This window comes from Anomaloglossus baeobatrachus, chromosome 2 (genome assembly GCF_048569485.1).
Source record: "Anomaloglossus baeobatrachus isolate aAnoBae1 chromosome 2, aAnoBae1.hap1, whole genome shotgun sequence".
Lineage (NCBI taxonomy): Eukaryota > Metazoa > Chordata > Amphibia > Anura > Aromobatidae > Anomaloglossus > Anomaloglossus baeobatrachus.
This window is the reverse complement of record NC_134354.1, coordinates 427941193-427959012: the sequence shown is the minus strand read 5'-3', so window position 1 is coordinate 427959012 and position 17820 is coordinate 427941193. Positions and strand designations below refer to the sequence as shown.

The 17820-nt window shown below is 46.3% G+C and overlaps 1 protein-coding gene across 2 annotated transcripts in view; it reads left to right on the top strand.

Annotated features, from left to right (window-relative positions):
- RNFT1 (ring finger protein, transmembrane 1) overlaps positions 1-17445 on the top strand; it is a 52076-nt gene extending 34631 nt beyond the window's left edge. For both annotated transcript variants that reach the window (XM_075336233.1, XM_075336234.1), the window contains exons 7-9: positions 11898-11963; positions 15185-15286; positions 15496-17445. In XM_075336233.1, coding sequence (XP_075192348.1) covers positions 11898-11963; positions 15185-15286; positions 15496-15630 — 303 coding nt within the window. In that variant the 3' untranslated portion in view covers positions 15631-17445. The remainder of the gene's footprint in view (positions 1-11897; positions 11964-15184; positions 15287-15495) is intronic.
- Positions 17446-17820: the final 375 nt, after the last annotated feature.

The following is a 17820-nucleotide window of genomic DNA, read 5'->3' as shown; positions in this document are numbered from 1 at the left end:
ACAGTGCGGCGCCGCCCACCGGCCGTTCAGCTCAGGGGAAGACACTCCTCTCTGAGGAGATGTTTCCCTCCCCTGTATATCCCCTTGGCCCTCCGGTTCCCGCTCTTGGGCTATGTCCCGCCCCCCCCTCCTCACTCCAGCGCCATTTTATCAGCGTTCTCACACTGATCGGCGCTGGCTGCTGCATCTCTGCAATCTGTCTGGGGGTCCGAGCTGTGGAATCCGGAGGGCACATAAATCGGTCTGGTAAGCCACAACCTCTGGTTATGGACTTTATTATACACTCTCTGGGGGTCATTCTGAAGGAGTGTATTCTTTACTGCAGAGCCTCCACCTCAGCAGCATGTCTCACACTAGGAGCAAGGCTGCAAGGCTGTACTCAATATGCACTGCATGTAAGCTCGTACTGCCTGAACCAAGCACATACCCTCATTGTGATGCCTGCTCTAACATGGTGGTGCCTCAGCCTGGAGTCTCCCCAGTGGTCCCTCCGGCTGCTCCGGCCCCGGTGACTGAACCCCCGGCTTGGGTTGAAGTGTTTTCTAAATCTATCTCCCAGTCCTTCGCCGACTCCATGGGACAGCTGTCCCGGACTCTGCTGAGCATGCATCAGCCCCCTTCTCAGGGAGCCTCTGCTGCTTCGGCTCGCTCTGCACAGCTCACAGAGGATTCTTCATCTGCTCCCAGACCCCGTCCTCCTAAGAGGAGACGCAGGGACCCCTCTCCTTCCTCGCCCCGCGACTCCGATTCACGAGTCGACCCGCAGGACGAGGAGGATGTATTTACTGGGGGCTCGGACGCTACCTCCATGTGCCCCATTGATCTGACCGAGGGTGACGCAGATGTGAGTGACTTGATTGCGTCCATTAATTCTGTACTGGACCTCAATCCGCCAGCATCAGAGGAGCAACCCTCTCTGGCAGAAAAGCACCAGTTTACCTTGCCTAAGAGAACAAGGAGTGTGTTCTTTAACCACTCCAGTTTTCAAGCCACTGTGTCCAAGCCCAGAGCCTGTCCTGACAAACGCTTTCCTAAGCGTGGTTCTGACGACCGTTATCCTTTTCCACCAGAGGTGGTCAAGGAGTGGGCTCACTCACCAAAGGTAGACCCTCCGGTGTCTAGACTCTCAGCCCGGACAGTTGTATCTGTGGCTGATGTCACCTCACTTAAGGATCCCACTGACCGCCAGGTTGACCTCCTGGCCAAGTCTGTCTATGAGGCGGCAGGGGCCTCGTTCTCCCCATCCTTTGCAGCAGTGTGGGCTCTCAAAGCCATCTCTGCTTCCCTAGAGGAGATGCATTCCCTCACTAGGGACTCTATGCCTGAATTGGTTGCCTTAACTTCCCAGGCTTCAGCCTTTTCAGCCTACGCCATGTCTGCCATGCTGGAGGCCTCTCACCGCACTGCGGTGGCCTCCGCTAATTCCCTCGCTATCCGCAGGATCTTGTGGCTTCGACAGTGGAAGGCAGACGCTTCTTCAAAGAAGTACCTTGCTGGGCTCCCATTTGCTGGGTCCAGGCTGTTCGGTGAACAACTGGATGAAATAATTAAGGAGGCTACTGGCGGGAAGAGTACTTCCTTGCCGCAGACTAAAACCAGGAAACCTGTCCAGGGCAGGAACCAGTCGAGGTTTCGTTCCTTTCGTTCCTCCAACTGGTCGTCAGCTAAGCCCTCGGCCTCGTCCACTAACTCAGCCAAGGACCAGAAGCCCTCCTGGCGCAAGAAGCCGCGTCCACAAAAGACCGCAGGAGGTGCTGCCACCAAGGCAGCCTCCTCTTGACTATCTGGCCGAGCCAGCAACGTCCTTGGTCGGTGGCAGGCTCTCCCACTTTGGCGACGTGTGGTTTCAACACGTCTCCGATCAGTGGGTGCGGGATATCATCTCCCACGGCTACAGGATAGAATTCTCTTCCAGCCTGCCAAACAGATTTTTTTCTGTCAACTCCCCCCTGCTCCAAGGCCGCCGCCTTCTCTCAGGCCGTGGCATCCTTGCAGGCCAGCGGAGTGATTGTACCGGTTCCCGCCAGGGAACGGTTCAGAGGTTTTTACTCAAATCTCTTCCTGGTCCCCAAAAAAAACGGTTCCTTCCGGCCCATCCTGGATCTCAAGCTTCTCAACAAGCATGTTCAGGTGCGGCACTTTCGCATGGAGTCTCTGCGATCAGTCATTGCCTCAATGACCCAAGGAGATTTCCTGGCATCCATCGACATCAGAGATGCCTATCTGCATGTGCCAATTGCAGTTTCACACCAGCGTTGGCTACGTTTTGCAGTCGGAGAGGAACATTTCCAATTCGTGGCTCTCCCCTTCGGGTTAGCCACGGCCCCTCGAGTATTTACCAAGGTCATGGCAGCAGTGGTTGCGGTTCTGCACCTCCAGGGGTTGGCAGTGACTCCTTACCTGGACGACCTTCTTGTCAAGGCTTCATCCAGCGCAGACTGTCAGCGGAGTGTCTCGCTCACTCTCGCCACTCTTGTCCAATTCGGGTGGCTTGTCAATCTGCCCAAGTCCACTTTGACCCCGACCCAAGAACTCGCGTACCTGGGGATGCAATTCGAGACTCTGCCGGCACTTGTCAAGCTGCCCTTAGTCAAACAGCAGTCCCTCCATCTGGCGGTGCGCTCTCTGTTGAGGCCGCGCCGTCATTCCATCAGGCACCTCATGCAGGTGCTGGGTCAGATGGTGGCGTCAATGGAAGCGGTTCCCTTTGCCCAGTTCCATTTGCGTCCTCTGCAGCTGGACATTCTCCGCTGTTGGGACAAGCGGCCTTCTTCCTTGCACAGGTTGGTGGCTCTGTCGCCACAGACCAGGAGCTCTCTTCGGTGGTGGCTTCGGCCCCTCTCTCTGTCTCAGGGACGCTCCTTTCTGGCCCCGTCCTGGGTGATCCTCACCACGGATGCCAGTCTAACCGGCTGGGGAGCAGTATTTCTCCACCACCGAGCACAGGGCACTTGGACTGCGTCTGAATCAGCCCTCTCGATCAATGTGCTGGAAATCAGAGCTATGCTCTTAGCTCTCGTAGCCTTTCACCATCTGTTGGCGGGCAAGCACATTCGAGTCCAGTCAGACAACGCGACAGCAGTTGCCTACATCAATCACCACGGCGGGACTCGCAGCCGCCTGGCAATGTTGGAGGTTCAACGCATCCTTCAGTGGACGGAGGACTCCAAGTCCACCATATCCGCAGTCCACATCCCAGGCGTAGAAAACTGGGAGGCAGATTATCTCAGCCGTCAAACCGTGGACAACGGCGAGTGGGCTCTGCATCCGGCAGTGTTCCGGTCGATCTGCCGCAAGTGGGGAACTCCGGAAGTGGATCTAATGGCATCCCGGCACAACAACAAGGTCCCGGTTTACGTGGCTCGCTCCCACGATCCTCAGGCCTTTGCAGCGGACTCGCTGGTTCAGGATTGGTCCCAGTTCCGTCTCTTACGTATTTCCCCCTCTAGTTCTCTTGCCCAGAGTCCTGCGCAAGATCAGAATGGAGGGCCGTCGGGTCATCCTCATTGCTCCGGACTGGCCCCGGCGAGCTAGGTACCCAGACCTGCTCCATCTGTCCGTAGAGGTGCCGTGGCATCTCCCGGACCGTCCAGACCTTCTCTCACAAGGTCCGTTTTTCCGCCAGAATTCTGCGGCTCTGATTGACGGCGTGGCTCTTGAGTCCTGGATCCTGACGGCTTCCGGCATTCCTCCCGAAGTCCTCTCCACTATGACTCAGGCTCGGAAGTCTTCCTCGGCAAAGATTTACCACAGGACTTGGAGAATTTTCCTGTCCTGGTGTCGTTCTTCCGGCCACGCCCCTTGGCCTTTTGCCCTGCCGACCCTTCTGTCCTTCCTACAGTCTGGTCTGCGGCTAGGACTATCCCTCAATTCTCTCAAGGGACAGGTCTCGGCCCTGTCAGTGTTGTTCCAGCGGCGTATCGCCCGGCTGGCTCAGGTGCGCACCTTCATGCAGGGCGCATCTCACATCATTCCGCCTTACCGGCGACCTCTGGATCCCTGGGACCTTAATCTGGTCCTCACGGCCTTGCAGAAACCCCCTTTTGAGCCACTTAGAGAGGTTTCTTTGTCTCTTCTTTCACAGAAAGTGGTCTTTCTAGTGGCCATAACTTCCCTCAGGAGAGTCTCTGAGGCTCTCCTCTGAGTCACCTTTTTTGGTTTTTCACCAACATAAGGTGGTTCTTCATCCGTCTCCGGACTTTCTTCCGAAGGTGGTATCTCCTTTCCACCTTAACCAGGATATTTCCCTGCCTTCCTTTTGTCCGGCTCCTGTTCATCGCTTTGAAAAAGCGTTGCATACTCTGGATCTGGTGCAGGCGCTCCGGATCTATGTGTCTCGCACCGCTGCTCTTAGGCGTTGCACCTCTCTCTTTGTGCTGACCACTGGTCAGCGCAAGGGCCTCTCGGCTTCTAAGCCGACCCTGGCTCGCTGGATTAGGTTGGCCATTTCCAATGCCTACCAGTGTTCTCAAGTGCCTTCCCCGCTGGGGATCAAGGCACACTCGACCAGAGCTGTCGGTGCCTCTTGGGCTTTCAGGCACCAGGCTACGGCTCAGCAGGTCTGTCAGGCTGGCACTTGGTCCAGTCTGCATACCTTTTCGAAGCACTACCAAGTGCATGCTCATGCTTCGGCAGATGCGAGCTTGGGCAGACGCATCCTTCAGGCGGCTGTCGTCCACTTGTGAAGTTAGGTTTCGCCTACTTCTCAGTTTTCTGTTTATTCCCACCCATGGACTGCTTTGGAACGTCCCATGGTCTGGGTCTCCCATAAGGAACGATGAAGAAAAAGAGAATTTTGTTTACTTACCGTAAATTCTTTTTCTTATAGTTCCGACATGGGAGACCCAGCACCCTCCCTGTTGCCTGTTGGCAGTTTTCTTGTTCCGTGTGTTTTCACCGGCTGTTGTTGTAGTCAGAGGTTCCGGTTGTTCCGGGTTTTGCTCTGTCTCTACTTGTGGGTGGATGTCCTCCTTCAGCTTTTGCACTAAACTGGCTAGATTTGGTCATCCAGGGGGTGTATATGCTAGGAGGGAGGAGCTACACTTTTTAGTGTAGTACTTTGTGTGTCCTCCGGAGGCAGAAGCTATACACCATGGTCTGGGTCTCCCATGTCGGAACTATAAGAAAAAGAATTTACGGTAAGTAAACAAAATTCTCTTTTTTTTTATTTTGTTTAATTAATTAAACCATGTGGCTTTATGTCCATTTTTTGATAACCAGCTCTGATTTAACAGACAGCTGGGGACTGATATTCTCAGGCTGGGAAGGTTCATGGTTATTTGTCCCTCTCCAGCCTAAAAAAAAAGCAGCCCACAGCTGTCCCACAATTGCATCCATTAGATACGCCAACTTTTGCGTTTTACCTGGCTCATCTTGATTGCCCTGGTGCTGTGGCAATTGGGGTCTTATATGGGGTCGATGTCAGCTGTGATTTGTTAAACATCACAACTGCCATCAAGCCCTATAAGAGAAAAAAACAAACGCGCAAAAATCCTAAAAATCCTTTTATTTTAAATAATAACCTTATTTCACCAATTTATTAACCCCCAAAACACACCGCAGGTCTGACGTAATCCACACAACGTCCTCGTGACAATCCCAGCTCTGCTTTATCTGGAGGCTATGAGTGGTGACATTAGAACATGTGACTGTTCACTGCTGCCTCTGGGACACACTGAGGGCAGCGTGGGAGCTGGCAGAAGTGACCTTAGTGCTGGACTGTCTGAGAGTGTTGGCAGCAGTGCAGTTCAACAGTTCGGCACTGAGTTCACCTGAGGTCACTTCTGGTGGTTCTCACAGTACCCTCTGTGTGAGCTGCCAGCTATGACCTCAGGTAAACTCTGTCAGACTGCATGTCACGGCGACAGCGCAGTCCAGCACGGAGTTAACATGAGTCACAGTTGTTGATTCACAAGGGGTACCATGCTCTCCCCCACTTCCCTAAGTAAACTCAGTTGAATCTGCTGGACTGTCTGATTGCGAGACCTAGCCACGCAGCAGTCCAGCAATGGGTTTGCTTGAGAACAGTGAGAGAGCACTCAGTGTGAACTTCAATGACCTGATTGCCAGACTGCTGTGCCGCTGTGTCCCACAATCAGCGGGTTCACCGGTCACACTTGGTACTGTGAGAACCCGGCTGTGAGCTCTGGTGACCTAACTGACGTCACTGCTTCTCACATTCGGGTCCCCCGCTGCCCTCAGTGTGTCCAAGGAGCAGCAGTGGTCGGTTGTGGTTTCAATCACTGCAGCTTCTAGATGTAGCAGAGCAGGGATCGGATCGTCATGGAACATCATGTGGATTGCATCTGACCTGTGGGGGTGTTTTGAAGGTTAATAAATTGGTGAAAGAGGATGGTTTTTTTTTTTTTTATTATTATTATTATTATTATTATTATTATTAACCCCTTCAGCCCCAGGGCACTTTCCGTTTTTTGCGTTTTTGTTTTTTTGCTCCCCTTCCGAGAGCCGTAACTTTTTTATTTTTCCGTCAATCTTGCCATATGAGGGCTTGTTTTTTGCGGGACAAGTTGTACTTTTAAATGAAACCATATGTTTTACCATATGGTGTACTGGAAAACAGCAAAAAAATTCCAAGTGTGGAAAAACTGCAAAAAAAGTGTGATGGCACAATAGTTTTTGGGATGTTTTATTCACGGTGTTCACTATATGGTAAAACTGATGTGTGGGTGTGATGCCTGAGGTCGGTGTGAGTTTGTAGACACCAAACATGTATAGGTTTACTTTTATCTAAGGGGTTAAAAAAAAATTCACAAGCTTGTCCAATAAAAGTGGCATTCTCATTTTTTGGGATCTATGGCTCAGTGACTGCTTATATTTTGCGTCTCGAGCTGTCATTTCTAATGGTACCATTTTTGCGCAGATGCTACGTTTTAATCGCCTGTTATTGCATTTTGCGTAAAACTTGCGGCGACCAAAAAACGTAATTTTGGCGTTTGGAATTTTTTTGCCACTACGCCGTTTACCAATCAGATTAATTGATTTTATATTTTGATCGGCGATACCAAATGTGTATTTATTTATTTTTTAACCCTTTAATTTTCAATGGGGGGTAAGGGGGTGATTTGAACTTTTTAGGTTTTTGTTTTTTTTTTTTTTTTTTTTTTATTTTACTAGTCCCCCTAGGGGGCTATAGCGATCAGCAATCCGATCGCTCTTATCTATCTGCTGATCACAGCTATACAGCTGTAAACAGCAGATTCAGTCACTTTGTTTGTCTGCTCTCGGCCGAGGAAAAACGAAAGTGAAACTTCATAGCTACAGGCGTCATCACATGACCCTGTGCTACGATGGCAACCACCGAAAGTCACGTGATCATGCACGTGACTTCCGGTGGGGGCGGCGGTAAGTAAAAAATATGGCCGCGCGCATATAGATCTTGCTGCTAGACTTTGGCAGTGAGATTTAAGGGGTTAAATGTTGCGAGTGGAAGCGATTCCACTCGCAACATGCAGGCACACATGTCAGCTGTTGAAAACAGCTGATGTGTGCCGACCGCCGCCGCCTGCCCGCGGCAGGGGGCGGGGCTTAACGGGCTCCTCCTCCTCCATCTCCTTCATCTCCATCTCCATCTCCATCTCCTCCTTCTTCTCCATCTCCTTCATCTCCATCTCCATCTCCTTCATCTCCATCTCCATCTTCTCCATCTCCATCTCTTCTTCTCCATCTCCATCTCCTTCTTCTCCATCTCCTTCTTCTCCATCTCCTTCTCCATCTCCTCCTCCTTCATCTCCATCTCCTCCTCCTTCTTCTCCATCTCCTCCTTCTTCTCCATCTCCTCCTCCTTCTCCATCTCCTCCTCCTCCTTCTCCTCCTCCTCCTTCTCCATCTCCTCCATCTCCTCCTCCTTCTTCTCCATCTCCTCCTCCTTCTTCTCCATCTCCATCTCCTCCTCCTTCTTCTCCATCTCCTCCTCCTTCTTCTCCTCCATCTCCTCCTCCTTCTTCTCCTTCTCCTTCTCCTTCTTCTCCTTCTCCATCTCCTCCTCCTTCTTCTCCATCTCCTCCTCCTTCTTCTCCTCCATCTCCTCCTCCTTCTTCTCCATCTCCTCCATCTCCTCCTCCTTCTTCTCCATCTCCTCCTCCTTCTTCTCCATCTCCTCCTCCTTCTTCTCCATCTCCTCCTCCTTCTCCATCTCCTCCTCCTCCTACTCCTCCATCTCCATCTCCTCCTCCATCTCCATCTCCTCCTCCTTCTTCTCCATCTCCTCCTCCTTCTTCTCCTCCATCTCCATCTCCTCCTCCTTCTTCTCCATCTCCTCCATCTCCTCCTCCTTCTTCTCCATCTCCTCCTCCTTCTTCTCCATCTCCTCCTCCTTCTTCTCCATCTCCTCCTCCTTCTTCTCCATCTCCTCCTCCTTCTTCTCCATCTCCTCCTCCTTCTTCTCCATCTCCTCCTCCTTCTTCTCCATCTCCTCCTCCTTCTTCTCCATCTCCTCCTCCTTCTTCTCCATCTCCTCCTCCTCCTCCTCCATCTCCTCCTTCTCCATCTCCATCTCCTCCTCCTTCTTCTCCTTCTTCTCCATCTTCTCCTCCTTCTTCTCCTTCTTCTCCATCTCCTCCTCCTCCTCCTCCTCCTCCTCCTCCTCCTTCTCCTCCTTCTTCTCCATCTCCTCCTTCTTCTCCTCCATCTCCTCCTCCTTCTTCTCCTTCTCCATCTCCTCCTCCTCCTCCTCCTCCTCCTCCTCCTCCTCCTCCTTCTTCTCCATCTCCTCCTCCTTTTCTCCATCTCCATCATCTCCATCTCCTCCTCCTTTTTCTCCATCTCCATCATCTCCATCTCCTCCTCCTTCTCCATCTCCTCCTCCTTCTTCTCCTTCTTCTCCTTCTCCTTCTCCTTCTTCTCCTTCTCCATCTCCTCCTCCTTCTTCTCCATCTCCTCCTCCTTCTTCTCCATCTCCTCCTCCTTCTTCTCCATCTCCTCCTCCTTCTTCTCCATCTCCTCCTCCTTCTTCTCCATCTCCTCCTCCTTCTTCTCCATCTCCTCCTCCTTCTTCTCCATCTCCTCCTCCTTCTTCTCCATCTCCTCCTCCTCCTCCTCCATCTCCTCCTCCTTCTTCTCCATCTCCATCTCCTCCTTCTCCATCTCCATCTCCTCCTCCTTCTTCTCCTTCTTCTCCATCTCCTCCTCCTCCTCCTCCTCCTCCTCCTCCTCCTTCTTCTCCATCTCCTCCTCCTTTTTCTCCATCTCCATCATCTCCATCTCCTCCTCCTTTTTCTCCATCTCCATCATCTCCATCTCCTCCTCCTTCTCCATCTCCATCTCCTCCTCCTTCTTCTCCTTCTTCTCCTTCTCCTTCTCCTTCTTCTCCTTCTCCTTCTCCTCCTCCTTCTTCTCCATCTCCTCCTCCTTCTTCTCCATCTCCTCCTCCTTCTTCTCCATCTCCTCCTCCTTCTTCTCCATCTCCTCCTCCTTCTTCTCCATCTCCTCCTCCTTCTTCTCCATCTCCTCCTCCTTCTTCTCCATCTCCTCCTCCTTCTTCTCCATCTCCTCCTCCTTCTTCTCCATCTCCTCCTCCTCCTCCTCCTCCATCTCCTCCTCCTTCTTCTCCATCTCCATCTCCTCCTTCTCCATCTCCATCTCCTCCTCCTTCTTCTCCTTCTTCTCCATCTCCTCCTCCTTCTTCTCCTTCTTCTCCATCTCCTCCTCCTCCTCCTCCTCCTCCTCCTCCTTCTCCTCCTTCTTCTCCATCTCCTCCTTCTTCTCCTCCATCTCCTCCTCCTTCTTCTCCTTCTCCATCTCCTCCTCCTTTTTCTCCATCTCCATCATCTCCATCTCCTCCTCCTTCTCCATCTCCATCTCCTCCTCCTCCTCCTCCTTCTTCTCCTTCTCCATCTCCTCCTCCTTCTTCTCCTTCTCCATCTCCTCCTCCTCCTCCTTCTTCTCCTTCTCCATCTCCTCCTCCTTCTTCTCCTTCTCCATCTCCTCCTCCTCCTCCTCCTTCTCCATCTCCTCCTCCTTCTTCTCCTTCTTCTCCTCCTCCTCCTCCTCCTCCTCCTCCTCCTCCTCCTTCTTCTCCATCTCCTCCTCCTCCTCCTTCTTCTCCATCTCCTCCTCCTCCTCCTTCTTCTTCTCCATCTCCTCCTCCTCCTCCTTCTTCTTCTCCATCTCCTCCTCCTTCTTCTCCTTCTCCTTCTTCTCCATCTCCTCCTCCTCCTCCTTCTCCATCTCCTCCTCCTCCTTCTCCATCTCCTCCTCCTCCTCCTCCTCCTTCTTCTCCTTCTCCATCTCCTCCTCCTTCTTCTCCTTCTCCATCTCCTCCTCCTTCTTCTCCTTCTCCATCTCCTCCTCCTTCTTCTCCTTCTTCTCCTCCTCCTCCTCCTCCTCCTCCTCCTCCTCCTCCTTCTTCTCCATCTCCTCCTCCTCCTCCTTCTTCTCCATCTCCTCCTCCTCCTCCTTCTTCTTCTCCATCTCCTCCTCCTCCTCCTTCTTCTTCTCCATCTCCTCCTCCTTCTTCTCCTTCTCCTTCTTCTCCATCTCCTCCTCCTCCTCCTTCTCCATCTCCTCCTCCTCCTTCTCCATCTCCTCCTCCTCCTCCTCCTCCTTCTTCTCCTTCTCCATCTCCTCCTCCTTCTTCTCCTTCTCCATCTCCTCCTCCTTCTTCTCCTTCTCCATCTCCTCCTCCTCCTCCTTCTTCTCCATCTCCTCCTCCTTTTTCTCCATCTCCATCATCTCCTCCTCCTCCTCCTTCTTCTCCATCTCCTCCTCCTTCTCCATCTCCATCTCCTTCATCTGAATCTCCTCCTCCTTCTTCTCCATCTCCATCTCCTCCTTCATCTCCATCTCCTCCTCCTCCTTCTTCTCCATCTCCTTCTCCATCTCCATCATTATTATTATGCTTTCCGTTGCTCATGACTGGGGAAGTCCATTTCCTCCTACTTCTGCCTCTACCATGCAGGGTTCCCCTGCTCATATATTTATTTTTGATAACTGCAATTTAATCCTAACCATATACCAGGCCTTTTAACTATTTGGGGTCTTTTTCTTTTGGGATTTCCCTTGTTTATCTGCCTATTTATAGGTTGGTTCTATTTTAGTTGACATAGGCGACTTTTTACTATTTGAGGGATATAATACCATCTATGTACTCGGGTATATCTTTACGCCAGTACTTTTTTTTTTTTTCTTCCATAGAGACATACAGGTTCTCTCATTTTGTCCATTGGAGCATTATCACCTAACTTTTTCATTCCAGTATTATATACTCTTGATTGGCCCAGGAGGCAATCATAGGGAATAATTCCATATGGTAGTTATTACAGTTGCGGATGTATAGTTTTTCAGTGTTTGTTATAATTATGTATCTTGATTTATGTATTAAACAATAGTCATTTGTTCATCTATTTCTACCAATTGACATATATTTTATGTATTAAGGTTTTTTACATGCTGAATTTCTTACTTACTGAATTACTTACCATCTCCACTTGGGTCTTTTGGACATAGATCCAATTACCATGTTACTTTATCAGGCATCATGCATAATGTCCTATGATGAAATTAGTATCTAATTGCACTTATTGAATTACATTGTATAAATTTTGTCATTATGCTCCTGACAATAGCTAGAGACAATCTATACATCTTTGAAGGGTTGTGATTTTGATTGTGTTTTTAATTGATTTTATATTCTGTGTTTTTCATGGATTCAATAAAATATAATTTTTTTTTCTTTATTTTGATGGGCGCCTCTGTGATCTTTTTCTCTCTGTATTGATATATTTATATGTAACATTATATCTTGACAGAATTGTATGTATAATTGCATATGTGTAAGATATGTAAGTGTTACCACTAAAATGAGAGCACTGAAAAATGCAGATTTCTTTACAGCATTATTGAAAACCACACAATAACTTGCATGCCTCGTTTCTTTCCAGCTCTTCGTTGTTTTCGGACAGTGGAGAACATCTGCTGATATCTTACGACTGTTTTTTACTCAGCCTGTAAGTAATCCTAAAACATAATGTTATTCCTTCAGTATAATAAACTAATTGCTCAACACACAATATTGTCGCAATTTTTGGGGGATTTTATTGCTACTATATTCACTATGAGGTAAAAATGATAAGTCTGCATGATTCTTCAGATCAGAATGATTGCGACGTTACCAAATATGCTGCATGGGATGAAAAAAAAAGTACAGTGGAACCTTGGATTACGAGTATAATTGGTTCCGGGACTGTGCTCTTTAACCAAGTTACTCTGATATCAAAGCGAATTTTCCCATAGGAAATAATTGAAACACAGACAATTTGTTCCACAACCCAAAAATATTTGCTGTATTTATACAACCTTATTACAGTAATACAAAATAATGTACAGTATTCATATAAAACTATTACAGTACACTAATACAAAATAATGTACAGAAAAACAAATTAAACTGCATGTTGGCTTACAATAAAATTGTTGGTGTGCGAGAGGTACAGTATACGCAATGTGCTGTACTGGTTATCCGAAAGAGTACAATACTGTATTCACAAATGCAAATTGATAGACATGCTATAAAATATATACTGTACTATACAATGGTAAACTGTATACAGTACATATGTACAGAAAGCTACATCCACAGTGGGTCAGAGCGCGGTGAAAGGACAGAACTAGAAGTGTGCACGGTGAGGATTTGCTCTTCTTGCAAAGCATTGCTCTTAAACCAAGTTACAAATTTGTAAAAAGTTTTGCTTGTCTTGCAAAACACTCTCAAACCAAGTTACTCTTAATCCAAGGTTCTACTGTAAATATCAATTTGTATCTATATTTTGAGACTAAACTTAATATATTAGAGCTATATGAGGGCTTTGGCAGAAAACGATAATGCTGATGTTTCAGTATTTTATTTAACCATATCAGTTCAGTGATTTTATTTTTTTTTATTAAACTTTCATAGATATGATAATACCAATAATACTTATTAAAACTTGTCAATTTTAATTTTTTTTCTTGTTTTAGTTTCAAAAGCTTTTTATTGTAAAATAAACAGGTAGAAGAAGCATTCTCAAAATGGTAAATGTTACAGATCCCCACAGGGGGTATAATTATTCATACATTCATAAAGAAACATAGTGAATTTTTCAACATATATTAAGGATGGGGGTGAGGAGGGGGTTCGATTTTAAGATCATAATAGAATACCCATAAATGAAAATACATATGCATTTTCACGATCTTAAAGCTGGCCTAGCTTTAAGGGCACAAAACATATTGTTGTGAATGAAGAATCATTGATAAATTCTAGTCAGAGATGGACCGCTCTCCCAAGATTTGGGCTAGTATTAGTTTGAAGCCATGGGTCCCAGATATTGTAGAACTGTTGTAGTTTAGAATTTCAGGTGGCTTCTATTCATACATATAGCATTATTATGTTGATACGCTGTTTAAAGGGAAGCTGTCATTGATAATAGAGATTGCAATACACGGTATTAAGAACTGGGGTACGTGAACTTCTGATCAGGGTCATTTGGATGTTTTTGGTTGTCATTATGATTTAAAAAGAGAAAACACAGTGGTTTGACAAATCACTTCACCCAACCACTAACCATGAGTGGAAAAAAAAAATTGTGTTTTATTATTCAGATTCTCTGAAAGGCCAAGAAAACAAAAAAAAATCTGACGAAGTATATAAACTTTTGAGCACAACTGTAATATACACAGAAGCAGCAGCTGCATGGAGGACATTATACAGCAGAAACTAGCAGTGTTACTGAGAAAATACAGAAGCGGTGTCTGTGGATCTCTGCAACAGTCTTCACTCTCTCTAGACTTTTAGGGGCAGCAGATGATAATTCGCCTTCATCTCCGCCACTCTGAATACATATGTTACCTGAGAATGAGCAATTCATGCATTAGGTATAGGAAGGAGGAGGCGTCTGATAAATGAAGAAAAATACATCCGGTTTAACATCTGTTTGAAAATTTCTCATCTTTTCTTGACTTTTTAATAAAAATGATAATAGTATCCAGTCCCAAATCAATGTGTCTAGAAATGTATTTATGTACACATATACCTTGTCTATAGATATAAAAGGTGTCTGTAGTTTTCTCAAAGATCTCTGTGCCTTGAGACTGAGGGCCTGAAGTAGCAAAAAAGCACAAATAGAAACCTTACTCCAGAGGGTTGGAAGAGGACTGGAGTGAGATGCTCCACAAAAATGCATCTTTTGGTAACCACCGCATTTCGTGAAGCTTTTTTTTTTTTTTTTTTTTTTTTTTTAAGATGTGTTCATCTGCATAAGCAAAGTTGACTAGGAAATATAAAAGATAAGACTTTAAAAAGAAAGAACTCTTAAAAAGTGAAACAATGTATAGAATAAGGCATAAATACTAAAGTCACTAAAAACGAGCTACTTTCTCCAGAAAAGCTTAGAAACAGCAATAATGAATCAGGACTAAAATTTCTGTAGCACATTTATTACAACAGTTGAATGCACCATTTCCTCTGGGTGTTTTTGTTGTGGGTTTTTTTTGTTGTTTTTTTATGCCTGAGATCTTTTTTTACTCTACATTACACTTGACACCTTTTACCATGTCACAGATTTCCTATAAGGGCCCATGCACTTATGGTGCACAAAATCTTTAAAGCATCACCCCAGCAGTTTGTTTTTATTTCACTTCTGGAGTGGTGCTTTAACTCCAAGTCCCCTGCCCCCTGACTTATACTCACCTCCTGGTGTATTCATATGTTTTCACCAACACTTTTGTCTGTCTCCAGCACTCTGCTGTGACCGGACGGCAGCTCCAGGGGTTTATGGATTGAGTCGAAGGTCAGATCTCGATATAAGTCTGAGAGCCTCATTCAGGCTCTCATAGAGTTGCATTGAGTGCTTGCGAAATAACATATGGCCAGTTAGACGTTTCGGGCGCAAGATGGTGGCCCGGGACCAGAGCGATGCCCAAAAAAAAAGATCAAAACACCGTAGAGTGAGTATAGGACTGGGGGCAGAGGATTTCAGTTTAAAGCACCACCCCAGCAGTGAACAACCCCCCCCCCCCACCACCACCACTCCCTCCCACACGCTTCTTGCTGCAGTGACTTTACCACTGTGGTAGTTTATTACGGCTTGCATTTGCTTCATATGTATTGTCATGCAGAACATTAGCATCCTATACAATTCTACAGTGGTATAATAAGCATTTAGTTAAAAAACGTCACTTTTTTCTGCAGAATTATGGCGTGGCTGCAACCAAAAGGCAGTGTACAGAAGTTGAAGACATCTGTGCAATATGTCAAGCTGAATTCACTAAACCGACTGTTCTTATATGCCAGGTAACTATGCCCCCTGTAGTTGTTTGTAACCGCTCCTAATGGATCCCATTGACTTTTTTTTTTTTTTTAAATCCGTTTTTAGTATTGATTAAATCAAATGGCTGTCCCCGTTCAGAATCAGAAAATCCTTGATTGTCAGCAGTTCAGCTGAATCTTCTCCTCTTGATCCCAGAATGCTGTGTAACATAAAATGTTTCTTGTTTCTCCAGCACATTTTCTGCGAGGAGTGCATCTCACTCTGGTTCAATCGAGAGAAGACCTGTCCTCTCTGCCGGACTGTGATTTCCAGCCACAACCACAAATGGAAGGATGGAGCCACATCCCTACAACTGCGGCTCTTCTAGTCTTAAGTCGTCTTAATACAATGCTGACTGCGTTTCCTTCGTTCAGTTTGTTTTTCTTTTGCTGTATAGATTTACTTTAAAAATATTTTGGTGATTTGTTGAAATGAAGGGCTAGACGATTAATGGATTTATTTTGGGTTTTACATTTTTGTGAGTGTTCTTGTTTACTCTTAATGTCAGCTATCTTCCCTATGCAAATATCATACTTGTATAAGAAAGCTAGTGGTTCAGAGCCAAACTCCTTTATATTACAGAAACAATACTGCTTTTATTATCGTCATCACGTCTAGATTGAATCATAAGCCATGGGTGACTATAGGGATGTAACACAAGTGGATCACTTTTAAAGCAACCTTCGAATTTTAACAAGAAACTTATTCTCTCTAATGAACAGTAATCCAAACTTGAAATCCAATTATGTATAAATTACCCAAATCTGAGTAAATAATGAAGTGCTTCTTTAGTGACTGCAAGCTGAGTATTAAATTAATTTCTCACCACCCAGCTGCATGACTCAATACAATACTGTAGACCACACATTATGATTCACTGACAACAAGCAGGGATTTTGGAATATAAATTGTATAATGAAAGTTTGTTTCTAAATATAACAAATCTTTATTTTATAATTGCAGATTTATACCACAGTGACACCCTTTTTCAGCAAACTGCGGTGTCCTCTATTTATTGGGGAGGTGAATTTTACACCTGTCTGGGGCTGCCCTTTTTTATTTACACACAACCTGCCATATACAGAAAGGGTACTTGCCTGCAAATTATGAATTAATCTGCAGGTAATTATCATTGATTCATGTCTGCCAGCCTTGCTAGAAGTGCTGCTACAGGGAGAAAATTAACGTTTATCCTCCCTGTAGCCTCTCACTTTGAGACAAGGTGAAATGCAGGGAGAGGTGACAGTCAGTGCTGACTATGTACTCACTCCCCGGCACTTTTGCTATGGAGAGAATAGAAGTTAATTTTCTTCTTGTAGCTGCGTTTCCAGTAAGGTAGGCAGACATGATTTAATGCTTTTTACCTGCAGATTAACCCTATATTTGCAAGTAAATTGCATTTCTGGATATGGATTCCCTTTAAGAAAATAGTGCGCAGTTGCAGAACTCTTACACAATAACATTAGGCAAATTACCCAGAGGCTTTGTGCCCACAGGAGATTAAACCTGCAGATTTATCTGTGGAAAATCCGGATTTTCCAGATAAATCCGCAGGTTTCAGCATGTACAGACACTTCCTATGTTATCCTATGGGACATGGGGAGTGCGGTGTCCATGCTGCAGATGTCCCGCAGCCGAACGTAATTGCATGTCAATTTTTTTCTGCGGAAATCCCGGCCCCTCCACTATGGAGATAGAGGTCGGGACTTCCGCAGATAAGCCACATGAATGTCCGCAGGTTTTCGGCAGCTATTTCGCTGTACTACTGCAGCTAAAAATAGCTGCGGATTTTGGCCAGCAGCTGCGGGAAACCTGCGGATATAGCCGCAGGTACAAAGTCCCATGGGCACATGGCTTAATGCCACCCTAAACAACCTAACTTTGTAGAAAAGGTCTGCTCCGAATTTCTGGATTCTAAAATTCCTGCATGCACAGCGGGATCCCATAACCGTCCACCACCCCTTTGCTGGCAAATCTTACTGGGTGTGCTCAATCTAAAAAAGACTTCCATTTTCCCCATTACATGTAGTTTTCTTGCAAAAAAAAGAGTATGTATTGAATTTAACACTGATTGGTCAAAAAAATTCCTCATTTTATCAAGGAAAACGCAATTAAATTTGTCATCCATGAAACACAATTGAAACCCATAATTTAACACAGCACAGGCGCTCTTATGTACACAGTAGTTGCCAATCGGCATGCAGAGCGAGATCCCAAAATTTTCCCTTGCACCCCTCACTGCCAAAGTGCTTCTAAACCAACAATGTGGCACTATGTACACATCAGTTACATATCGGTAACAGCTATGTACAAAATGCATCGATTGTTTTAATTAAAAGTATCAGCTCACATTTTGCCAGTAACGGGGGCAGCTGAGAGTTGTGGGATCCCTCTCTTGCATGCCGGGAAGTTTGTAAACAAAATTGGGTCCTTTTAAGACTTTGTTCACACATCTGTTTTTTAATAGGCAAGTTTCTTGTTTTTTTTTTTTTTCTGATGGGTACTTGTTCTATCAAAT